The sequence below is a fragment of the Nestor notabilis genome, unplaced genomic scaffold (genome assembly GCF_000696875.1).
Source record: "Nestor notabilis isolate BGI_N333 unplaced genomic scaffold, ASM69687v1 scaffold29693, whole genome shotgun sequence".
Taxonomy (NCBI): Eukaryota; Metazoa; Chordata; class Aves; order Psittaciformes; family Psittacidae; genus Nestor; species Nestor notabilis.
The window spans coordinates 21,384-46,565 of NW_009921961.1; the positions used below are offsets into that span (position 1 = coordinate 21,384).

A 25,182-nucleotide genomic window follows, 5' to 3' on the forward strand; every position below is an offset into this window, starting at 1 on the left:
GGGTGTTACCAGGGTTTTGTGGTTTACTCTCCTGATGAGAACCATGGGATGATGCTCCCAGTGACCCCACACCATCTCCTGCAAAGAACTCTTGAGCCACATGGTGCTCAGGCAAGCTGCCTGGTTCATGGTGACAACCACCAGCTTGGGCAAGCTGCCTGGCTGATCCCGTCCGCTGATGGTGACTGCCATCTAACCATGCTATCTAACCATGAGCCACTGCTATCTAATCATGAGCTTTCACCTTCACTCTTGTTATTTTTCCCACACTGGCAAAACCAAAGCCAGCAAATCTCCGTCTTGCAGAGGAACACTGAGGAACATCAACCTCTAACACGCAGGTGGCATTTCCCCCCTCTCCAGTGAAGCACAGACAGCTTGAACTCTAATTCCCCTGGGAATCTGGGCCTTTTGTCCTATGGAAATGCTGTGTTTTCTTTGCAGTCTTACCGTGCCCCAGTTCAGTCTGGGCATAGCATCCGATGAGCTGATATTGGGTGGCAAGAGGAATCCATTTGGCAACCTGTTTGTCAGAGCCCAGCATTGAAATACTTCTCATGAAGACGGAGTGAAGGAGAAACGCAATTTCTCCTGACAGTGCACTGTGGAGAAGGCAAATGGGGTGGTTTTGTACACGGATGAAGTTCCAGGGATGTGATGGATGAGGCAGTGACCCTGCCATGGTCACCAGACTGCGCAACCTACAGCCTTTTGATTTCTGCATTGTCCTACCTTATCCAGCATCAGCACTGGAGGTAATATTGCATCAAAACCAGACTGGACAGGGCTTTGAGCAACGGAAGGTGTCCCTGCCCTTGCATAAGCTTTAAGGTCCTTTCCAACACAAACCATTCTATTCTATGAAAATCACTCTTCCAAGCTGCTTTTGTTCCTTCTTTCTTAACACAGTTTGCTTAAGTGTTGCTAGCTGATTATTTCACTTTTTTTTGGAGGGTTAGCACATGCTAAACTCCTAAAAACATAGCCCAGCTCTGAAGCTCTTGTGGCTCTGTTAGCTTCTGAGCCCTTTGTATCTTTATTTTATGCCATAGGATTATTTTTTTTCCTGCTTATTTAAGTAACATTTTAAGGCTGAGCTAAAAAAAACTCCCACCACCCTTCCCTAAACCCCCCAAACTTTGGCAATTCACTGTGGGACACATGGGACTGAATTACATATGTGGGCATCTGAGACCTGGATTTCTTGAACATTCCCATTCTGGGGCATTACCTTGGTATGTCCCTTCCCATGGAACTAGATGATCTTAAGGTCCTTTCCTACCCTAACTATTCTATGATTCTATGTTGGGCTTGTTGCTGTACTGTTCCCTAGGTGTTTGTTGTCAGTCACTGTCAGTGAACAATACTGGGGTTCATGGAGATTTGGCCTGACTTGAGATGGGTTTTTTTCCTTGTAGAAAATACAAATACATCCTTGTAACACCTGGTTTATTGTCTGGTTGGCTCCTTCACCATTGCCAGTGATAGACCTGCATACATCCAAAAATGCACTGTTCCAGAAGCTGTGTATGGGAACTTGGGGACTGTAATTTGCATGCTGCAAATCAGAAACTCATTCATTTTAAGCCTTTTTTTTTTTGTGGGCAAGAAATCCTAAGAAAATATGAGGAATATAGTCCCTCTTCCTGGGATTCCTCAGAATAGGTTGAATCACCTCACAGATATAAGTACATGTGCTCTCACATGTAAAACTAAGTGGCTCTGCTGTTCTCAGTAGCTTGTATGGCTGTTAGCACATCATTGCTTTACTGCAGTGCTCTAGTGAGCACCTCATTCTAGATACCTTTCATTGTTAACAAATGACTATGACCTTTCTTTTATTCTGGCCCTGAGAGAGAATTAGTCATGCTGAAAAAGTGGGAGGAAAAATATGAACAAAGTAGATGAAGGGAAATTGCTTTGATTAACAGAAAAAGACTTAATGACCCCTTGGCAGCCCATCCAGAAATGATGCTGCTTTAACTGCAATTTTAAAGAGCTGTCTTTTAAATGTGTGCAAGTGATTCACTGTCTTCGGCACCAGGAGGTACAAGGACTTTGTTAGCAAGCGCTTGGTGCTCATCTGGTGTTTCATCAGACTGCTGGGCTCTTAATCCAGCAAAATGTGGTAGCACAGGGCTGGTCTTGCCACAGCCCTTGGCTTCAGGGAGCCTGATAAAAGCAAACCTATGGGAAATGTGGTTGAGTTTTGTCAGGTCTTTCAAATCTGCTGGGATTGTTGTTTTTCTTTTTATTGGGAATGTAATGATCGGGTCCAAGAGCTCTCAGTAGAAGAATTCCCCCTTTATCAGTCTCACCAGCTGTAGGCAGCAGAAAGCTTAGCATAAAAAATTATAGTCTTTCATGTAATAGGGGGAAACTTTTTAGCAAGGCCTGTGCGCTTGCACTTTCTTACTGGGTGTGTAACCCCACCAGCGTGCATTGGTAGCAGCAAGCCAGTAATATTTAGCAAAGGGCGAAAGAAGAAGAGGTGAGCAATTAAAATGTGGAGTTCAACCACATGCAAAGTGTCAATAAAAATGTTTTAAGGAAAGGATTGCACGAACTATTTTATTCTGTTGACCTACAAACTAAGGTTTGTGGGTTTTTTCTTCCTTTTTTGGTTTAATACAATATGGTTTTTCTAGATAGAGAAAATGTCATCTGTAACTCATCTGGAGTCAGCAATGTAAGCGAAACAGCAGCACTTCCAATTCTGGTTATATGTGTAAAAACATCTGAGGGGTATCAGAGCTGTAGGACAAGCAAGGAGCTTGCTGAAGTGGAAGTATCAGGTTGGGATGTGAACTGCTGTGATCTGTCACACTGCACCGTACATGGGTGCTGCTCTTTGAGAAGTTCCCTGCCGTGTATCATCATTTTCCCTTCTCCTGAGTGTTCTGCTAAAGTAAAAACCTGCAGCATGTTTGTATCAGAACCTTATCTGTCAACTGCTGGCCCCTCCCAGCCTGTGCTAAAGCCTATTCTTGTTGGCATACAGAACTCTCAACAAAAAATTATTTACATTACAAAAAAAAAAAATAAAATTACCTGTAAATGTACTTAAATTCGGGTCCATTCTCAGTCCATCCCATCTCGTGCATCTTTTTCTGGAGGTGAACAGCCTTTCTGACTGCTGCTTCGTACTTCTCATTCTGGCTCTGGAAATACTGATTTTCTCTGCTAAACACAGGGTCATTTTCAATAGCTTCGACTGCAAAGCAACACAGAAGAGTCAGTTCTCCTGGGGCTGGGGAGGTGCAGGCAGTGCCTTGAGCCCTGCTCAGGAGGAGTGGGCAGGACTGGGGTGGTGGATACTGATGCTGCGTTGTTTAGGGTGACTGCAGGCAGGTTCTGTTTTGCTGTTGCTGGCTCTGATGGCTGTCACACCTAACTCTGTAAAGCAGAGATTTGGGGAAGGAGGAGGGGAAGAAAACCCAGCAGGCCTGTGAGGAGTCTGCTGAGTGGAAATAGTGACCCTGCAGGGAAAGCACTGTCCCTGGTCAGGGTGTCAGAGGTGACTTTGAGCCTGAGACAGGAAATGGGCATGGATCCTTCTATCCAAATAGATGTTCTGATGGCAGCAAGAGCTGTGGTTAGCTGGGTTTTGCCCAGGGGGCAGCTAACAGCTCAAGCTGCCAAGCTCACGGGACACTTTGCAACACTGTGAAGCAGCTCTTGGACTCGCTTTTTCAGTGTGAGCCCGAACGTTCCTCCTTCTCCCTTTTTGCCTCGAAACCTTGAGTCTGTGCATGTTTAAGGTTATACTGAACTCAAGTTGCATTGTGAATTGTGCAACCCCAGTGGTCTGTGCCATTTTCATTTGATAAAGGTATGATGTGGATGTAGTAATAGAGAAAAAAAAAGAGGGTTTTGTGTCTTTTTTCCTCTGTTCCTTCTGAGCACAGTCATTTTTCGGCACACCCATCATGAGCCCGCCTGAGCCAACCCACACAAGGAACTCCCCACCTGAATGAGCCTGATGTGCCGAGGAGGGCTGTTGGCTCAGTTCATGCATGGTGTGCACCACTAGCCCCTGCAGGCATCCCCACTGCACAAAGATGCTCGCCCGTGTGACCCTCAGTCCTTGTATTCCAGTTCAACCAGTCTTACCAAAGATACTGGGGATGGGAGCAGGGAAGAGAGAAAGCTTTAAGACAGCAGGACTGGCTGTGGAGGAGTCATGATTTACACTAACAGGGAACTCCATCTCCATGCTCCCACTTCTTTAAGAAATGAGCGATAAGCAAGCACCCAGGAGCACAAACCCCACCGTGCTGCAAAGGAGGAGCAGAAACAGTGGGGATGTAGCCTGCCCTGGTCAAGCACAGCTTTGTGATGGTCACTCACCCACTGCCCTCCGTATCCGAGTGTTCTCCTCCCCACCATCCAGCAGGGCTGTGAGCTTTTCCACGCTGAAGGAGGGTGTTTGCCTCTCGCTGGCAAGGTCAGGATTCACACCACTGAGGGCTGAGCCCTGCGAGTACTTGCGGGTCTCCAGCAGAGCCATCCTGGAGGCTGCTCTGAGAAGTGGCAGGAACTCCTTAGGTGCTGGGACCCCTTCAGCGGGTGGTTGATATTGACTGCAGGGAGGAGTGGTTTCAGTAGGTTGGCCAAGGTGGTTGGCACCTGCACAGGGGTTGCGTGAGCTCAGACACACGGTCTTGTCCTCATTGCAGTGATATGGACAATAAAAATCTAGGGCACTTCTAAGTGCTCAAAATGCAGGGTTTGTGATACCGTTTTAAAACACAGAATCTTTCTCTTTCACCAGTCCGTCCCCAATACGTTATGGGAAGTCACTGCTGGATCATCCCATAGCAATGTGTTAATGTTTAAGGGAGTTCCTGGCCCTGGCCCATGGGTGCCTAAACGGCTCCTGGACCTGTGCTTGCAGCTCTGCCTGTGCTGCCTCGATTCTGCTTCCCAGGGGGTTTGGCTTTACATTAACTCCTAACCTTTTAATTCCCATGTTAGCAGGATTTGTCACAGGATACTAATAAAACAGTGGTGTGCAGAAAGCAAAGCAGATTTTCCCCCTGAAAAGGCTGCCTGCCTTTCCGAGATACTTTTAATACTGTAAGGAATTTAAACTCTGGAAACTTGTGAATATGTTCTAAAGTCCTGCTTTTTTGATGTTCAGAACATTTATTTATTACCCTGGCAGGGGGGAAAGCCTCAAAGCTGATTTCATAAGACTGAAGCAACCCAGACCTACCCTTGAGCCGTCCCAGGAAGCGCCGGGCTCGGTGCTGGAGCACCGGAAGAATTCAGCCGCCAGCTCCCTCTTCCGTGAAGCTGTATAAGGAAAACCCCTGCGTGTGTCCGCTGTGTCCGGACACAAGACCCCACGTGCCTTGTCCCATGCACCCTTCGGGGAGTCACCTGGCTGCTGCCGGCCTGGCTGGGCTGTGCCTGCCGGTGTCCCCACCAAAGGGACTTTGTCCCTGGGGCCAACAGAGCTTGACCCGTCCCATGGGTGTTCCTGCATGTGTGTGCTTCAGCTGACCTCTGCAGGCAGCGGCCTGGAGCCTGCTAGGATTTTCGCATAGGAAAACCCCACAGCAACCAGTGCCGAAAGGGATGGAGCCTCTCTATTTAATAACATGCTGTTTTCCTGACCTTGCTTCAGGCTGTTTGTGCATTGGAGGCTGCACTTCCAGCTGCTTCTTTCCTAGCATTTTTAAGTTGTACTTCTATTCTGTCGCCTGCTCGGGATGGAGGAGAGCATCCCTTGGGCACTCACTGCTCCTTGCCTCTGGATTTGACTTGCTCAGGGTTTTCCCAGCTTAGTTACAGCACTTTCGTAAGCCCTTGCTGGTGTTTGGGATGCAAATCAGGAAGTTGGGGATGTGCCTCACAGGCTGGGACGTGCTGGGGGGCAAAGCGAGGTTGCCATGGGGTGCATGCTGCTTTCATCTCTGTTGCTCCTGAATTCGCTGCATGATATCTTGGTGTCTAGTGGGTCAGAGCTGGCAGCTCATCGCCCCTGGCTACAGCAGGAGAGGAGTCCCTCCTGCCCACACTTCATTGCTAAGTCTGTGCTGCTGCTTCAGACCTGCTTGTCTCTCACTGGAAATTGCTTTGTCAGGGAAGGAGGTGAAACAGGTGAGATTCACTGAACCGTAGAGGTGCTTTAGTGTGGGAAGTGGAGCAAAGGATGGGAAATCAGATGTAGTTTTGCATATCTATCATTTTAAGCTTCAGCCTGAGTGAACCAAGCCCAGCAGCCATGAAGAGCAACAACAAAGCAGACCACCTGACTGTAATGCAGTGCATGTGCTCACAGGCAGTGGATGGTGTGTTAGGGATGAATCTGATAGATTAAAGATGCTATGTGGTTCCATCACCTTGCCAGAGCAATAGGGTGTCCTGTGGATATGCTGCTTGGTATTCCAGTCCATACTGCACAGCATCACATCCTATGGTGACTCAGGATTGCCAGCGCCTGGGAGGCAGTAGCTTCTTTCTGAAGTTTTCTGTGGTCTTTATTTGCTCTGACAGTCAGAAGTGCTGGGCCTTGTGCTTCTTGAGCACTGTTTGCCATTGCTGAGGCAGTAACGAATTAGGCAGCAAAACATAAGGTTTCCCTGATAGGAAATTCTACTGCAGCAAACTATCAAGGAGCACTTCAGGAGTAAATGCATAGGAAAAGAGATCTCAGCATGACCTGGGTAAATTGCAGAGCTGGTGCTGGAAACTCTGGCAATAAGAAGAAATCCAGGCAATGGAGCAGTTTGTGCACAGCTAAAAGGCAGCATATCTTTAAAGAGCAGAAATGAGTGTTTCTTACTCTCTTCTGCACAGGAACTGTCACGATATGAACGACTGCCTTTGACATCCGCGCATGAAAGGAGGTATGTGATTAGTGTGAGCAGTACTGGGGCATAGCCCATTGCAACCTCCCCAGCTGGGGCTGCAGAAGGTTGGTAAAGTGTTTTACAAAGTCCTGCCTGAGTCCCTGGTCTCAAGTCTTGCCAAAGGCCACGCTCTGCAGTGAAGACCTTTCCCTTTGTGTGGTTTGTGCCAGGAAATGAAGTACATAACCTGCCATAGTAGAACAACAAATGAGCTATTATTATAAGCAGCAACGAGGTGGGAAGATGTTTAGTCAATGAGCCCTTATTCCTAATGATGAGCTGACTGCCCACACCAGTGCCGCAGGGTGCGGAGCGTTGGGAACGCTGTGTACCTCCCAGTGTGGCAACCCCAGCAGATCCTTAGTGTCGGAGAAATGTGTTTAGTGCTGCTACAACACTTTAAAAGTATTAAAAAAATTCTGAAGTGAGCTCACTAGTGTCAGGATTCCCTTTCAGCTCAAAACTGGGGTTTTACACTAACCTTTGTTGGTCTTAGCCTGCCAGGCAGGTGGGCATCCGTGGCCAGATAGAAATCAAACATACGGGAAGTTTCAGTGCACAAAGCCTGATTCCACAATTTATGTGCCCTTAAACTTCCAGCAAATTGAGATGAAGCCTGGGGATGAGCAGTGGGTGCAGCACTGGGGGCAGATGGTAAGTTAACACAGCACTAACAAAGGAGTTTCTGTCAGACTTCACTGATTTTTATGTCCATTCAGTTTATTTGGCTTTGTCTGCTTGCATCCTCAGAGCTTTTTCAGTTCCTTGTGGAAGAGAGCAAATTATACAACCATTGTTTAGTTTATTTCTCCAGAAGTGTCCACATTAAAGTGTCAGTTGAGTTGCATGACATATAATTTCATATAAATGTATAAACACCAACACAGAATATAGACTCTATACCACATAGGCAACATACACAGTGCAAAAAATTGTCTTCCATCAATACTCTGATAACTTGTATCTTGTTGGATACACCATATTTAGTCAGAAATGTGTTTTAAGGGGCATAGGGAGGAATTCATTTAAAAGGAAAAGAGACACAGATACCTCCAAATCTTCCTGGTGATGCTTATAGTGATGTTTTTTTGGGTGCCACCTCTATGCTGCTGTGCTGTGAAGCACAAGAGCATAGGTGAAGGTTGTGCAGGCTCTGTTCTGAGCCCAGGTGGTTCCCAGTTCACAGGGGTGGAAGAAGCTTGAACAGTGAAAGCCTTACTTCCCATGTGCTGTTATGGAGGGCTGGAGACAGGGAGGAAGCACTGTGTGTCGTGCTGTGTGCCATGGGGCTGCCACAGCCTGTCCTGCCCCATGGAAGCTGCCAGTGGCTGGTTTGGTGGGTCAGTGTGTGGACGTGTGGCTGGGTCCCAGCTCACAGCCTGCAGGGTCCTGGTGGGCTCAGGGTCAGGGCTTTCTGCTGCCTCTCCACTGCTGTAAGGTATTCCTGTGGCTCTATTAGCTCAGCCTGAGTTAGAGCAATGTGACCTGGTCCTCCCTTTCCCTTCTGAACACGCACTGAAAATGACCCAGACGCCCCTTAGGAATCATGAACTGCATTGGAGTGCAGCCCCACTCTGTGCTTGGTGCACATCACATCAGAGGGAGACACTTGGATTATTATTATTATTATTCTTTCCAAATAATATTTTTATACTCAAGAAGACCACAGCAAAACGTTTTCAACATCTTCAGTGCTGATCTGAGCATTCAGCTTACCCTTACTGGGTGGCTCTCACCCAAGGACTTGCATAAATGCCCCTGTCCCAGCGCGGGTGAGCTGATAACACTGATTTCACTAGTGCATATGGAGTGACAGATTGCCTCTCCTGCAGTGCCTTTCCATCTGTGGCAAAATTACACATTAATTTGCTGAATTTTTTTGAGCTCTTTGGTCAAGGTTACTTAATCTGTACTGTAACATCTTACAAAACCCCAGTACTGTAATTCTGGCTTGTGATTTAAACCGATGTTATCTATCATGCAGCATTCTTTACAGCTGTGTACCAAGCATCCTTAGCAACACCCTTTTTTCTTGGAGAAATTTGGCTTTTTTTTTCCCCCCTGAAAAATGGTTGATGCTGCTGCTTCTTCATGGTTTTAATCATAACCTGTAAGAAAAGCTTCACAGTTAGAAAGGACATCATAGGCCCTTTCAGATCTTGTTTGACATCGTAGTGACCATATGCAGTGGATGACAAGCAAGGGGCTTAAAAACAATCTTAGAGACAGTGCTGTGAGATGGGACTGAAACTGAGCTAAGGGCTCTAGTAGTTACAGAAGCCCCATACCTCCATCACTGCTCTTGACATGTGATGTGACTCAAGCTGTCAGGTTGAGCAACATCCCTCTGAAGTGAAACACCCCATTGGACCAGAGAGATTAGGGAACGGATTGATAACTTTGAAACAAATATATTATAAAGACCCAGTTTCCCTTAATTTACGTGTGGACCCACTGAAGATGTGGATAGTAGATACTGTTTAACCAGGTATTACCTTCCCAGATGACTAAGTCCACTGAGGCTTGCCACTGTTCCAGTGTGAGCCAGTGTTCAAAGGCAGTTGGTAAATTATGCTGTTTAGGCTTTGTGTAAGGGCTGATGTGAGAAATAAGAAGCTGAGATACTCCTGAAGGTGCAATTTTAGCTCTAGATGTAGACACCTCAGGGCATGCGTGTCCCATAACTGTGGTAGGCTCTGTCCATACATGGTACAAATGCACCCTCTATCTCACAGAATCCCAGACTGGTTTGGATTGGAAAGGACATTAAAGCTCATCCAGTTCCAAGCCCCTGCCATAGGCAGGGACACCTTCCACTAGAGCAGGTTGCTCCAAGCCCCTGTGTGCAACCTGGCTTTGAGCAACCTATCTCAGCTTTGCTATACCAGTAGCAAGAAGACTTTTAGATCCTTGTAAGATGGCAACTGAAATGAGGCAACTCTGACCTCTGGAAAAGGGGGTAAGAAGCACTGACATAGTTTTGCACCAGTACCTAATGCAATCAGTACCACCTCTCAATCACAGGATGTTTTTGTGGGTTCCTATGGTAGCTCATGTCCAGCTGCTGGGTGAGGGGCTGGAGCTCAGTAGTTCAGGGGCAAGAAGCAGTTTGTCTGTCTGCTACATCCACAGGGATCTACTGTCTGGTCACTGCACACTTCCATGTACACCTATGCTGAGAACACCCAGCTTTTGCTTTCTGCACAAAGCATCTGCTTCCCACCTGGGACATTGATGGTGTAGCCCAATGTATTTCCTGCCTGAGCGTGGAGCTGCCTGAATAGCTCTTTTCAAACAGGTTGGAAATGCAGTTTAAAGGTGCTCATGAAGAACAGTTGCACCTCCTGTGCTTGCGTTGATGTGGGCACACAGAGGCTGACTTTTCTAATAGTAGGGGTGTGCTGCTGGGACACAGCCTCAGCCAGGCTTGACAGTGACCCTTGGGAAAGCCAGTGCGATCACTGGCGCTGTTCCCAGTAATACACAGATTGTCCCTTTTAGTTCTCACACCAGGTTTCCAGGAGGTTGCAGACCTGCAGCCAGCCTCCTGTCACCCTGTGCCTGATGATCCTGCCTCCAGGAAGAAGCAGGGATCCCCCAAACCATCTCTTCACAGGCTTCCCTGGCTTAAACAGTCACTGTGTCTCTAGGGTTAACCAAGAGTTAGCTGGAGGTTAGCATGCACCCACAAGCTGGGGGGAAAACAGCATCATTTCCCTCTGCATCTCCTCACGTGAGTACGTCTTCAGTGAATACTGCACCTTTTCCGCAGTGATACCTTCCTGGGCTGGGAAAACCTGTTTTGTGCCTTCTACTGGAGCAAGTGTTAATAACCATAAGTAGCCCCAACGATGTGGCTGTGAACGTCCACCATGTACAGAGATGTCAGCGTGTGTGTGTTAGCGCCGGCATTGGTAGGATCCCTGCTGAATTTTGGCAGAAGCTACGCTGCTTTCTCATCCCCAGTCACCGTCGAAGTTCTTCTCAGGTTTTCCTTGACTTTAATGAATTCTGGTGCATGATCTTCCCGCTTCTCCTGCTCTTTCTCCAGCTGTAAGAACGAAGAGTCACTGTTACCTGTGCATACTGAAGGACAAAGTGCATTAGCTACACAACGGGCTTCATTTTTGAGGGGTGTCCAGTTATTACTGCCCAAAGTTGAATGAGTGTATAGAGTACATGGGTGCTCTCTTTTCCCAAACCATTATATCAGAGCCATGTCCACCCTTAATCTCTTTCTCTGGCCCTCTGAAACATTAATTCATGTTGTTTTTCTCCAGGGAGAATGTCTCCAGCAGAAAAGCAGGGGAGTGCTCCACTTCAGACCTGGCATGGAGGAGGGAAGAGGAGGTTTGAATCCTTCCCAGCAATGAGGCCTGTGAGCCTGGGAAAACCTCTCAGCATTAGGTTATTGTTTAAGGGGGGTAGGTAAGTCCTTATATTCACTTTTATATGCAAAGTCTTCATGGATCTGTCCCTAAACCACCTTGTTTCATTTCCCTGGTTCTTCTCTGAGTGCTGGGTTTTGATTTTTCATGTCATCTCCTCTTGGCTGATGTTATTGCAAGGGAGCTGTTGTGTCATCAAATAAACTAGTTTCATCCATTTGCAGTGCAACTACTGGCAAGTAGGACAGGGAATGACTTCATTTTCAGTGGCAACAAGCCTGCTTGCTGCTTGCACTGGTTTGGGTAAGAGGGACAGGGGCATGGCTCTGCTGCTGACACGCACCTACACTGAATATTGCTTTCCCCAGGCATATATTTGGTCTGGGAGCACCCCAAGAACTGCTCCCAAAAGCAGCTTGGGTGTGATTGCAGCACCATTTGCAACTTCCAGCACTTCCACAGTGTTTTACCCCTCACCCCAGGGCCCTGAGCACCCCTGTGATGGATGCAGCAAAGGACACCCTTAAGACACCACTTGGGACCTGGAGGAGACCCAGGGCCAGTGGTATGTGGTGGGGGTCCTGGGTGAGATGATACAAACGAGGTGGATCCCACTGTGAGGATGAAGGTGCTGCAGGATGGACTGTGTGTCCCATTTTATGGAGGGGTAGCAATGCTGTACCTTGTTTTGAGCCTCAGCCCACCCATCTCCTCTGTGTTCTGTGCCTCGTGCAGGGTCATTAGGATAACCTAAAGACGATTGATTGAAAACTCAGTTCTACCTGATCCAGCCTCTGGTGCCTCTTTAATAGCTCTTTTTCAAAAGGACATTGCAATTTCTTTGCCTCTTCCTCTTCCTTCTTCTGTCTGATGAGCTGGTTTCGCCGTCGGTGCTCAAGCACCCGCTGCAGCTCTGGCTTGCTCTCCATGCCCAAACCTCTGTGGATAAAAAGCACATCGATCAGGGCAAAAGCACTAACACCCTATGGGGCGTAGTCACTGGCAACCCAGAAACCCCAAAAGTCTTCTCAGTCCTAAATGGAAACATCAGGGACCTGGTCCACAAATCCATCCACAACGCTTTGAGGGCATTACCTTACTGCTGGGATGGTTCCTGGGGTTGCCTGCCTTGGGTGAGCACAACGTTTGCTGTCCTCGTATGGGGCTGGAAGTCTTGCTAATGCCATTACATTGAGGTGATACGTTCAGGGTCGGTGTGGAAATGGGACCTTGCCTGGCTCCTGCTATTGCCGGTTTAACGATGTCGGTGGCAGATTAAGCTGCGTTGAGGGCATTTTAAATAATGACGATTTTTTTTCCACCAGCAGGGGTAGTCATTGATCTGCAGTGATTGTCCCGGCAGTTCCACTCCTCCCTGTTGCATCCCAGCTTTGCCTCAGAGCTGGGGGCTCGCGATCCCTCTGGTGACATGGAGAGTTTGGGTCAAGAGGCCAAAATGAAACGTCCTTCTCTGCTGGAAGCCAGAGCTTTTGCACCTGGCTCCTCTTCTGCCGCCCAAAGCATCCCAGATGAAGTGGGACTGCTCCAGAGCATCGCAGAGGGATAGGGGCTGCTCCAAGCCCTGTTCTGTGAGAGGTGGGATCACAGACAAGCAGACATGGCAAGGACATGCAGGCAAGGCATAAATATGTGGCAAACAGATGAAAGAAGTTCACTAAAAGTGGTGACTTTCTGCCCTGCTGAGCCCTAGTCAGAGAGAAGCAAAACCCGAAGCTGCTAGAAAGCTGGACATCTGCTGAATTCAGGGGAGACTTTAGTGCAACTGCAACTTCATGTTGCTGAAGGAAGAGATTATTATGAAGTGGTGAAGGCTGCATTGACACCTCTGTCTTCTGCAACAGCAGCTGGAATGTAAGTAATTGTGCAAGAAAACACAGAACTGGAAGTAATTGACTGAAGCTGTGTTTTTGAGGAGAAGGTTGGAGACCCCAAAGCTGTCACACATGGGGAAGGAGTGGGGCCAGACCACTTTCGTTGATTGTGTTTAACACTCATTAAATTCAATGGGCTGAGAATAATTACAAGTCCTGTTGTAAAATGTGGGGTATTTGGTGTTCCTGTGGGTGAAGGTCTGTTTTGAGGTGAGGAGACAACTTACCCATGTCTGTGCTAAGGGCTTGCTTGCATCCTTCCAGTGGCATGTTTAATGATGCTTCCTGTTGTAATTTGGGGTTTTTGCTTTATGACAGGACAAAATTCACTGCAACATTAGTGAAAGTAGCCATAGCGTTGGCCCCAGAGCTTTCGTGATGGTTTTTCAAGTCAGGAAGAACTTGGATGCTGCAGAAATGCTTTTCCTAAGGCTTGAGAGAAGGCCTTGGCTTGCTAGGGCACAGCTTGCAATGTTACCTGTGGACTTGTTACTACTCTTTGATTTAACCAGCCTGTGTTGTTAGTACCCAGAGGTGTTGACTAAGATAAGAGTTTTGTTGCACAAAATGCTGATTTGAGTTGCTTCTCCCTGCTGCTTAAGGGGAAAAAACAATGGCAAAGCAGAAACAGGAGCAAGTTGCAGATCCTGTCTTCCCTTCTCCCCTCTTTCCCTCTATAATAACATGTAGCATGAAGCAAAACTGGTGGATTTGAGAGTGACAAGAAACCAGTGATGATGGATTATTGTTTGCAGTAGGGTTTGTTTCACATATTTACTGAAGAATATTTTGGAAGCCAGAGCCAAAGTGGGTTTAAACTGGTGCCTGAGATGTACAGGACTATAAGCAGAGGGGTCAGGAGGTGCAGGATGGCTGCAGTGGAGCTGGTGGCACATGTGATGTAACATGGTGGCAGGCACAGAACTAGGATGCAAAGTGATGGTATACTTCTTGTTTAGCTCTTTGAAGTTCAGCTCAGTCTGACGCCATGGGGTCTGCAACCTGCCTGCCTCCTTTCATCTCTGTGTCCTCCATTGCAGGCATTTCTTGATGCCATCATGCTCAGACTGAAATAACTGTTCTGTGAGATCAAAGCTGATGCTGGTGTGGGAGCCTTTACACTGAGCAGCATCACCAGGCAGGATATGGTCACTCTCAAGCCAGAGTGTTTTAAAAATATCTGGCTGATTTAGTTACCTCTGCCTTGATGCTGGAGAACAGCCCAGGTACGGGCCCTGTAATTCTTCTGATTCTGGGAAAATCAAATCAAAACCAAGCCCAGGCAATGCCAGTATTGATTAATGCACCCCGCTGCCAGGCTTGAGTGTTTGCTGAGTTAAAATATGTGTCTGGTTCTCATGATGACTGTATCCTTTTGGAGAGGCTGTGCTCCTTTTAATTAGATGGCCAAAGTGCTATTGTGTCAGTGTTTCAGGGTGTTCAGAAAATGCCAATATAAAGCCATCAGATTTCTTGCTGTGCTTAAAAGCCTCTGAACTGAATATGCTTTTATTGCACTGATGTTCCAACATTTGCTGCAAAAGAATGATGTGGTTATAGGTTCTCAGTCACTGATGTAATTTTCCTGGTGTGGTATTTCTATCCCCAGAGACTTAAATGGGGGTTATGGTGGAGGAAGTCAGGAATGTGGATTCTCGCCTATCTTTACCTGTTGGATTTTTAGGGAGAAAGTGATTAGCTTCCTCCTCTTATGATGATCTCAACCTGGTGTGTTCCCTTTTGATTCCTCCATTCAGCCTCCACCTCTTACTGCCTCTGGGTTGACCTTAAAGCTCACAGGACTGCTGTACATTGCTGAGGACTTGGCAAATCAGTGATGGAGACAGAAAAACCAGGACCAGGGAGAAAACATATGTGGACACCAAGAAAATGTCTGTAGGGATGCCTCACATCTTCTGGTACTTGTGGCTCAGGGTGGGTGGAAATAGCCAGCAGCTCTGAGAAGTGCTAGCCTGTGTTTAGGTATGGCAGAGCAGGAGGCTTTTCATTCTGCTTCTGGTTGGAAACAAATTGTCACATCAGAGAGAAGAGGAAAGGGCTACAGCAAGTTCTACGCTGTGTTTGGCTGCAAGTGGAAGGGTTTATTGTGCCCTTCCAACTCACAGGCTGTTGTGGCACTTGAGCTCTGATGGCTTAAGCACCTCTCAGACCACTCCAGCACCTCCTCTTACCTTTTGTGGTTCATCAGCAGTTCTCTGTGCAGCTCTTGGTGGCTCTTCGAGGCTTTTACAGGATTTAGGAGCTTTTTAGGTTTGATGAGATCTGGGTTTCCATCTGTGTAGTCTGGGTGAGTCAGGATATTCCCACTGTCTGGTTGCTCCCGCTGTATTTCAGTGTACATCGATGCTGGAAGAAAAGAGGTGTTTGCATGAGACGTCTCTCCCTGCTGTGGTGTGGGAACCCTCTGGAGTTCTTAACCCCAGGGCAAGACAGAGGAGAAGAGATGATGCCGGCCCTGCTGCTCAATCCCTGTGTCAGTGTCTGTGTGCACGTGCCTCCATGTGCTGCTGAGGGTTTTTAGAGGCTTTAAAACTTATTCCCTTTGTGTTGTTGATGAGACATGTATTAATTAGATCACTGGAATCACTTGCCAGACACTTGCTTTAGTGGCTGCAGTGTTTAGTGCCAAGGATTAATTAATGCAAGATAGGTCTAACTAACACTGGAAACAGGCATGGATGTGGACTGTGCTGAACTGCTGCTTTGGTCCTTCTGGCTGAGGCTGTTGGTCCCTTAGCGCAAGGAGATGCTATGGGGTGTGACGGGCTTCCAAAACATGGGGCTGAAGAAGTGCTGCTGTGTCTGAAACCTCTTGTCAAGGAAAGATTTTGCTGATATCCTGTTGCCCTAATAATTGGGATTGAGGCCAATGCTAAGAAAAGCATAATTTTCCCATGCAGTATGTGATCGTGCTGTAATAATTTGTGTCTTGTGGATGTAAGAACAAGAGCCCACTGTTTCGGAAGTGGTGGCAGCTTGGATTGCAGGCAAACCACGGGGCATGTTCACTGCTGGTATTTTCCAAGTGCTCTATATTTCCCCTTTACAAAAGCCCTATATAAAGTGAGTGCAAAGCACAGGTTATAAGACAAACAGCACGCGGTGGGCTGTGTCTTTAAATACAGAGCACAGTGGGGCTGCCAACAATTATTCAGTGTACGGTCTAATCAGGGGCTCAGAAGGAGCAATTTATTCCTGACTATTCACTTGAACGACTTGGAAGTTTACCAGTAAGAACAAAAAGTCCCAGGAAAAGGGTATAGATAGCTCCATGTCTCTAAGTGTTTTGTTATTACAGTATTTTGGGGGACCCAGTGTGAAGCTATATGGATTGGTGGAACAGCAAGGAAAACAGTTGTTCAGTAATGTTATGTTGCCTCATTCCCTTGTTGCAATCTCATGTATAAAAGGAATAAAGCATTTTCTTTTAAAGGAGAAATCAATAAAAGAGAAGGCAAGGGAAAGCAGGTTAGGTTATTCTTTCATAGTCAGTAAGTACTTATCAAATGTGAAGTGGATTGCAATCAAGCAGAATTGTGTAAGGAATAATACTGCTGAAGAACTGAGTCAATATCAAACAACTTCTCATTGAATGTTAATGTGGGCAGTGCCCTACTGCTTGGGGAACAAAGGAAAACAGATCAGAGCCCATTACATGAGTGTTATTGGGGCGAATAGTTCGGTACATATTTAAAGGGTGCTTGGAAGCTGGAAGCAGTGGTTTCTTGTATCAAATTATTTTCCTCTAGGATCACACGTCAGTGCTGGCAGAAGGAAGCTGGCGTGGTTTGATGTTTGATGGCAAGTGCCAGGCTGACTCAAATGCCTGCAGGGCCAGACTCCACAGGTTGAAACTGGGGACTCAGCATTGCCTTCCAGAGGGAGGCAGGGATTGAAGAACAGCCAAGGGTTACGGCAGCACAATTTCATGGCTAATTTTTGTTAGATGAAAGCCAGGTTTTGAACGATGAGAAAACATGTCGGGATTTCACTGGGTAAAATTACTTTGGTTTTTTTTTTCTTCTACTTCTTCCCTTTTTTGGTCTTTTTTTCATAGAAGAGGCAGGCAAAAGCCAAGGAAGGAAGGTACAAAAGCAAAGGTTTGTTTTGTCATGAATGAAATGGATGAGCTCCCATTTCAAATGGCAAGCAATGTCTTCATTCTTCAAGCCAAAAAGCCTCTCCATAGAGTAACTTAAATAAAATGCCAGGTGTTTTTAATGGAAAAACCATTTTTGGACAGCTCTAGTGACAAACTAGCCTCAATGTCACTGTGGTGTCCTCTTCCCTTTTCCCACTTTTCCTGTCCCATCATTTAGACCAGAGCTGCCTCCAGTGACAGAGATGCCTGCGCTTGCTGTGTGCTGGGTACCAAATTCTGCTGCACAGCAGAAGAGCTGGGGCATATCAGTATTGATCTTGGATTTATCCATCCTAAATCTGCCTGTTGTGCCCTGCCAGGGGATAATGCAGTGAGCAGTGAGCATGGAAGGATTATGTGGCCAATCAAGCCTGAAGGACCAACCTAGATGCTGTAAATGGCTGTAACTCTAGTGACTTTGTGGGTTTTTTCTATACCAAGTAGCTCCTGGGCCCTGCTGCTAAGCTCTACTAGCTCTTGGGGCAACTGGTGCAGCACTGTTACTTATGAAGTGCTGTTTTCCCCTTCCTCTGTGATGTATGGGTTTCCTTTTGCAGCTCAGGAGAGTCCCTTCTTCCCTATTTCCAAGACCCAGATCCCAGGAGATTTGCTTGGGGCAGGCTGTTCCCACATCCACATAGGGCTAATACCCAATAGTGGACAACTCTATGCACGGTGTCATCCAACCCTTCAGTTTGGTCTTGTGGTTATTTCCAGACTGCAGCAATCTAATATTGCACGGCCGAGGCTTGCAAAGCAGCAGCAATTTATCATCCTGTTTACTGGAGGCAGATGGGGAACTTTTCCCTGAAACTAGTATAATTGAAGAAAATACTGGGAAGGAAGGAGAGGGAGGAACTGAAACTGACTGAAAGCATTTCTGGCCAGGGCTGTTAAATCAGCACGCACAAGTCCTCACAATGAGTGCAATTTGCCTGAATGATGCTGCAAGAGCCAGGACACAGCAGGTAGCTCTGAGCTTGCTTTTCACTGTGCTAAATGTGCTTAGGGGTGTGCAGACACCAACCTCGAGGGTTTGGCTCGTATTGCTGCCCTGGGGACAAAGTCAAAGCCCTGACCTTGTCCCTGGTGGGGACTGGAAGGAGCCTTGAACCTCACTACAGGAACAGCATTTTAAACCTTCGGAAGACCTTAGTCTGGAACAATTCAAGGAATGCCTCCATTTGCATTGAGCAGAAAAAGAAAAATGAGAATGTAAAAATACTGGTGTGTCTGAAACATGGTTTGGGGTTATGCTGGGAGTAAGGACAGGGCATCCTTTCTCCTGCAGGTTGGCAGATAGGGACCCAGCACAAAATGTTTCTTGTGTAGATCTATCATCTTCAAGACCTGATGTAATTCATGTCGCTGTAAGGGGAGACAGACTGCTATCAGGCTGCTTTTTGTCATTATTTATAGTGCTGGAGGTATAAATCAAGCCAGGTCTCTGCAGTGGATTTACAGCAGGATGTCTGTTTTTGCATGATTCAGCCATAGATCAGTGAACAAGGCTCTGCTCTGGCACTTCTTTGGCCACCATCATAAATCAGCACAAGGTGTTAGACATTTTTATATTGTCTTGGCAAGATATGAACAACAACAAAAAAATACATGTGCATTTTAATACCCTTTGCTGTACTCAGAAAAACAGCCTGACCTTTTAAATAGATCTGCTTTGGAGTGTTGCTTGTAAAACAGCTGTGTTTGCTTCAGTCTTTTGTTTGCTTTCAAATATTTTCCCTTTCCTCATTTCTAGAAGCCTGAGGCTTCTAGGAAAGGTACCTTTACTTACAGAAAAGTGACCAAAGTGACTTTTCTATAAGTAAAAAGCAAGACTGCCTGGATGAGGAGGCTAGAGACACAGGCAGATACGTGGACTTTAGGCGTGGCTTTATCTTCTCTCCCAGCCTTAGGTGTGAAATGAGCTCCAAGTCTTAATTAGTTTTCTAGGAGACCCCACAGGGGATATTCAGTATCTTTGAGGTGTCCCAGAGACCAACCACCCTCCTGCCCCAGGGTGTGGGACTGCCTGGAGGAGAAAAATGACATTGTACTATCTTGGTCTATTCTGATCTAAAGCAAAGCCCAAATCCTTGATCAGACCACCTGGAAATGCTTAGAAGTCCCCCAGTTCCTGGCAAACTTGTGATAAGAATCCCCAGTCTGCAACACTGGGGCAAATTCTGTTTATACTCAGCCCCAATCTTTTGGGGCACAGGGTTTCATGCAGTGTTGGTGAAACATTAAATGCCCTTGAAAACCTTAATGTTCCAAATAATACATTAAATATACACTACTAGGAACATAAAACACAGTGAGCTGCTTGGACTGGTTCATACCCAAGGATAGGCATTGGACATAGCTGCTCTGTCATGGCCTGGGCTGAGCTATGCTTCCCTTTGCTGCTGTTGCTCTTTGGTTTCCCCTGACTTGGAGGACATGCCCTTCACAGAGCATTTATTTAGGATTAAGTGACTCATCTCTCCATGATGGGTTGCCCTGTGAGCCCCTCTGCAACCAGACTGCGTGCCATGTGCTGTTCCCTGCGCCGTGGCTGACAGCCTGTTCCACCGTCCTGTTGGGATGGAAATAATCCTCAGGAATGTTAAGGGGATTAACAGCCCTGGAAAGGGCAGGTAACCACAGGGGTCCAGCTCTGCTTACAGCTGCCTGCATGGCTCCAGCCTGTTCTTTACAAAGGGAAAATCAAAAGAGATTGAAAACAAAATTAATCCAAAGCTGTTGGGTGGAGGTCTGGGCTCCTCTCAACCTGTGACTGCCTGGGAGAATGGAGGGTGCAGCAGGGCACTAGCTGCTTTTTGTGTCAGCATGTAGCTTTAGCTGAAATCTATAAAGCAAACATAGTTCATAGTCTTTTATTTCTGCTGCCTGTGTCATTTAAGAACTGATTTTCCAACTAGAGCATCTCAGGAGACGTTTATCAATGGGGCAGATGATGACCCATTGGCTGCTCTTGTTAAAGATACTGTATGGGCATCCCTTCCTGGGCAGAGGATGGGCCTCTGTGAAGTGCCATCCACATAAGAACAGACAGAAAGCTTTATTCTGGGAATGGGATTCAAGCTCAAAGGATACTGCTCTTTGTAATTCTGTGAAACCCTGTCACTTGGTAGAAGGGATGAGACTGAGCAAAACCCTCAGGACACCCTGGGTCAGAGCCCTGGGTCTGGGTTTGTAAAACCACTGAGCCAAGGGACTGTTTCCAGGGCAGAAATGATCACTTAAGACTGTGGCTGCAGAGAAGAACCTCTGGTTTCCTGGATGCCTGGGGTTTACTCATGAATGCATCTCTTTTAAAGAACCAAAAGATTAAGGAAGGGCAGCTGAAAGAAGCTGGTCATACACATCCTGCAAGTAAGGCAACAGCAAAACCAACACACTCAGCACGGGTCAGCAGAGCTGGTTTAAGCTGTTTACACAAGGAACCTGAGCCTGGGAAATGCTGAGAGTTTCTAACACATTTAACTGCAATCATGGGGGAACCTTCCCTCTTCTGGGCTATGGCATCTACTCCTCAGGGAGCCCTCCTTTCCCTTGGATGAGGGTTTCATCCCCCACACCCTTCTTGAGAAGGCTGATGACAGGAGAGGGCATGAGATCTTTAAACCAGCCTCAGTTCCTTTTAAGCACTGGTACACACACACTTCTACCTGTTAACTGAAAGTTAAGATTGGGGTTGTTTTTCTCATTTTAGAACATGAAATTTCAGTCGATGCATTTCCACTGTGTGACGTGGAGCTGAGGTTTGGCCCTACAGCTTTACCCGTGAGACTGTAATGGCAGAAAAGGTACTGCTGTATATTAAGACTTACAAAGAATGCAGCTGAAAGTTTGTCATTTTGGTTTCTTGAATTGATGGCTTTTGCTAATTTGTGTGATTTTCCTAATGTTAATTAGTTGTATTTCAGAAACATGGAATAGCTGGGGTTGGCGTCATGAGGCAGGGAAACAGTTGTGTGTCTGTCTCTGTGAGCCCCAAAGCTTTGTGTGGCCAGAGCAACTTTTGGGTGTGCAACTGCATTGTTGGAGGATCTGCTGCTGGGAGGACAAAGTGGTTTGACCTCAAAGCCCGGCACTTGCTTTTGGAAGCTGCTTTCTGCACGATTGATAGGTTCAGGGCAGAGTAGGGCACCCAGGTGGCAGCTATAGAGGGTTGGGTCATAGAACCATGGAATAGTTTGGGTTGGAAGAGACCTTAAAGCTCATCCAGTTCCAACCCCCTCCCATGGCCGGGGCCCCCTTCCACTAGACCAGGTTGCTTCAAGCCCCATCCAACCTGGCCTTAAATGATGACCCTTAGATGACGCTGTGTGAGGGGAGGCTCACAGGTCCTGGAAGCTCTTTGGTGGGTGAGTCCCCACAGCCAAACCTGCAAAACACACTGTATTGCCCCAAGAAATCCATGTGTGGCTGTTACACAGTCAAACCCAGAACAAAATACCTGTCATTCCTTCACATTAGCTTAATGAGTGCTATGGCTTAATGCTCTGATGATGATGTTAATAACTATGATTCTGTTGATGGTGATGATAATAGTAATAATATGGTGAGCTCAAAGATTAGCAGATGCTAATCGTTACCTTCCCTGGGTGAGATGTACCAGCTCACATCCTCACTGTGATTTTCCTCTCCTCTTGTTCCTGCCATGCCGGCAGCTCAGGAGCATCTTGTACTGATGGACCTGGCGTGCTCCCCCTTGCTTGTCACCAGGCGACCGTATCACCGATAAATGATACGTGTGCTCTGGAAAGGAGGCAAAGAGCCTTTGTCTGCTTTTAATCTATAGTTTTAAATAATTAAGCAAGGCTAATTCTGGTACTTATAATGCAATAGGGTGAACGTAACTTGATGTGGCTGCCATGGGAAGCAGTTCCCTGCTATCAAGAGGCAGCCTTGGGGCAGCAGGTGCGCATGCCCCCGGTCCCCTCGCCTTCGCTCAGCCCCGGCATTCAGGGATAACCCTGATCACAAGATCACGGTGTCAGAAAGGAAAAGATCCCTAATGGGGATACAGAATGGGGCAGGGGGACATGGCCTTGCAGCTCCTGGCACCACTTCTGCATGTCACCACTATTCTTGCTTTACCTCCCTGCTGAGCACATGCTGGGGATGGGGCTGCCCACCAGTACAGGCAGCGTTCTCCCACCAGTATAGCCAGTCTCACCAGTCCAGCCAGTGCCCCCAGTTCTGCCTACCCTTGCCGAGCACTGTGCTAACCTAAGCGGGGCATAGAGGGGGCACGGGGCTCAGCCCGGGCTGCTCACACACCACCAACCACCATCACCCCAAAATGTAAAGGACCCCGGGTGTCAGCATGGTCCTCCACTGAGCTTTGCACTCGTGCACATGTTTGAAAGAGAAATCCCAGCAGGTTTGGGGCTAGCCGAGCTCTCTGGTGTGCAGAAGTTACTGGTTCTCTGTTTTGAGTTGGCTAACACTGGAAATGCTTGTACAGTCAGGCAGCAGCAAGCTCCCCTCTGCCTGCAGGCAGGCAGGATTGGGTGTGCTGGTTAATCATTTCATTTAATTACCTTGGACTGTGATAAGCAAAGATAACAAGGCTGGGATCCCACTCTGTTAGCAATCACCAAGGGACGTCAGTCCCGTGCCTGTTGCACTCGGTGTGTTTAGTTTTGTTAAGCAGTGGCAGATGCTTAGCAGTCTTTCTCCAGAATTGCAAACTTACTTTTAATATCTCATCAAATATTTGCCCTGCACATTTGTCTGCCTGTGACAGAGACATGCATCAATCATTAATGAATGTTTTAAGGTAGCTCAAAGGTATTTTGTGGAATGCAGAGAAAATCCTCCCATGTTGAGTTGCAGGGGTTGTATTAGCAAGTGCCCCCTGTCCAGCCCAATGCCTCTCCAAGAAGGTCTGAATCACAGTTAAGGGAATTTCCTGTGGGATACAGGTCCGTTTTGGAAGGCAGAAGCAGAGTGGCAGCTTCTCAACCAGATACTGAAGTATTAAAGTAACAAGATATCTCAAATAACACTTAAACCAGGGTCCAAAGTCACTGTGTGTGACCATGTATGCCCCACAGACTAACCCCACAGGGCTCCCTACAATGAGGAGCCAGCAGAGAAGCGGGGACCCCCGGTGCAGCTCAGGGGTGCTCTGTGCTTACCTGATTTCCGCAGCGTGGCCTTGGGGAGCCCGGGGGGCAAATGCTGCCCCACACCCCATGACATGGCTCTGCGGGAGCTGAGGCTGCTGCTCCTGCCCGGCTGCGCTCACACCTGCGTGACTTATGGCCAGGTCCGACGCAGCTGCCCGGTGTCTCCGGTGGGAGCAGGGATGGAGGGTCACGTGGAGGTGGCTGCTGCACTGGTGTCCCTCCCTGCTGCTGTCACCACCCCACAGGGACCCCGCTGAGGGCTGGAGCTTGGCCGGCAGCAACCGGTGGCCGCTCTCTCTGCCACCCTCCAAACTTGTTCCCTTTGCTTCTCGTTGCCGGATGATGTTTTCCCGGGATGGATGAACAAGCCAATAGTGGTTTTCTTCCCCCCCCCCCCCCCCAAAAAAAAAAGAAGCAAACAAACAGTCCTGTGCGTGCCCAGTGCTGCTGTCAGTGCAGAGGTCGTGTCTGTGCTCCACGGAGGACAGTTCCTTCACCACGCTCCCGGAGAAATCAGATCGCCCCAGAGGAAGCCGCACGCCCACTCTCTTTAGCAACCACTGCAACAGCCAAGCCCGGCACCAGGGCAACCGCTCCAGTTATCGTGATCATTCCCTGGTGTGTTGCAACACCCGTCATCCACCGACTGCTGTAGGTCCAGGGGGAGCAGCAGCTGCACCCCGTGGGGAAGGGCTGCAGGAGGGAACGGCTGCAGGAGCCCGTGTGGGGTTATGGGCATCCTGGTGGCACCAAGGCTGTGTGATGCTGCTGCATCACTGCGCCAGGTCTCACCCTGCTGAGCTACAGACCCTGCGTGGATTGGGCACCTTGTCCCGTCCTCGCTGTGGCTGGAGGAACCGTGTTGGCTGTCCCTGAATTGCCATGGCTTGGGAAAACAGAGGCTGCAAAGCTGGGGGAGGAGAAGGAGTTTAAACCACCCCAGCAGCTCCTTTTGGCTCTTAGATGAGTGCTGCGGTCTAACTCTGCCCAGGTCACCCCATGCCAGCCTGCAGATGACCACTGTTTCAGCCCCAGGAATTGGGCAGGGATGGGACAAACCCATTTCCGCCCAGAGGAAGAAGATAAGGGAAGCTGAGGGGGCAGTGCTGTGGAACCCAGCCATATTCACATGCTGAAGCACCCACTGGTGCGCACACCTTCATGACCATGTCCAGGCCTGATGCTCTCAGACCTGGGAAGGTCTGGAGAATGAAGCCAGGCTGCCATGGGCACAGGGGTGCTTACTCACTTATTTTCACTTCTCCACGTTTTGCTCCTCTCCACATCCCAGCATTTTCCCCCTCCCCAGCCATGTTTTCCAGCCAAGGACTCAGCAGTCCCGGGTGTGAAGAGAACCCCAGCCTGTCCCCACTCTCCTCGCAAAGGCCTCCATGGAGCAGAATGGTCTGAAAGCACTCACCTGAGCCACTGGTCCTGGGCTTCCCGCTTCCATTCGGACACTTGGGCTGAAAGGAATATTCTTTCTGGAAGAAAAGACAAGAAAGAAATGGGAAAAGACTGTACAGGTATTGCTCTGTCACAGGAGATGAAGCGCAGGAGGAGCTGCCAGTCATTTGCTACTGGAGACTTTAAAAAATCATTATTATTTTTCATTTCCTGACCAGGAGCTGTTAAATTTAATTGCCATGGAGCATCAGATGCAGGAGATGAGAGGCAGGCTGGTCTGCATTCCCCGGTGTATGTGGTGAGTGCATGCATGTGCTTACATGAGCATGG

At 47.8% G+C, this 25,182-nt stretch overlaps 2 protein-coding genes across 2 annotated transcripts in view; both read right to left on the reverse strand.

Moving 5' to 3' along the window:
* Nucleotides 1-4,510, reverse strand: part of ACOX2 (acyl-CoA oxidase 2, branched chain) — a 16,263-nt gene extending 11,753 nt beyond the window's left edge. The window contains exons 1-3 of the mRNA XM_010011389.1: nt 4,351-4,510; nt 3,052-3,214; nt 451-602 (exon numbers count right to left, since the gene is read on the reverse strand). Coding sequence (XP_010009691.1) covers nt 451-602; nt 3,052-3,214; nt 4,351-4,510 — 475 coding nt within the window. The remainder of the gene's footprint in view (nt 1-450; nt 603-3,051; nt 3,215-4,350) is intronic.
* Nucleotides 4,511-10,777: 6,267 nt separating this feature from the next.
* On the reverse strand, nt 10,778-23,518 carry FAM107A (family with sequence similarity 107, member A). Its single transcript, XM_010011390.1, has 4 exons — nt 23,455-23,518; nt 15,333-15,507; nt 12,031-12,187; nt 10,778-10,911 (listed from the first exon to the last, which is right to left on the reverse strand). Exons 1-4 carry the CDS (start codon nt 23,516-23,518, stop codon nt 10,804-10,806), a joined length of 504 nt encoding a protein of 167 aa, XP_010009692.1. The 3' UTR covers nt 10,778-10,803.
* Between the last annotated feature and the right edge of the window lie 1,664 nt (nt 23,519-25,182).

Excerpts from the sequence above, each read along its gene's own strand:
- FAM107A (XM_010011390.1), bottom strand. The coding sequence starts at position 23,518 with ATGTCATGGGGTGTGGGGCAGCATTTGCCCCCCGGGCTCCCCAAGGCC. Across the intron at positions 15,508-23,454 it reads GGCCACGCTGCGGAAATCAG|CATCGATGTACACTGAAATA; the intron begins GTAAGCACAGAG and ends CTTTTCTTCCAG. Across the intron at positions 10,912-12,030 it reads GGCACCAGAGGCTGGATCAG|CTGGAGAAAGAGCAGGAGAA; the intron begins GTAGAACTGAGT and ends TCGTTCTTACAG.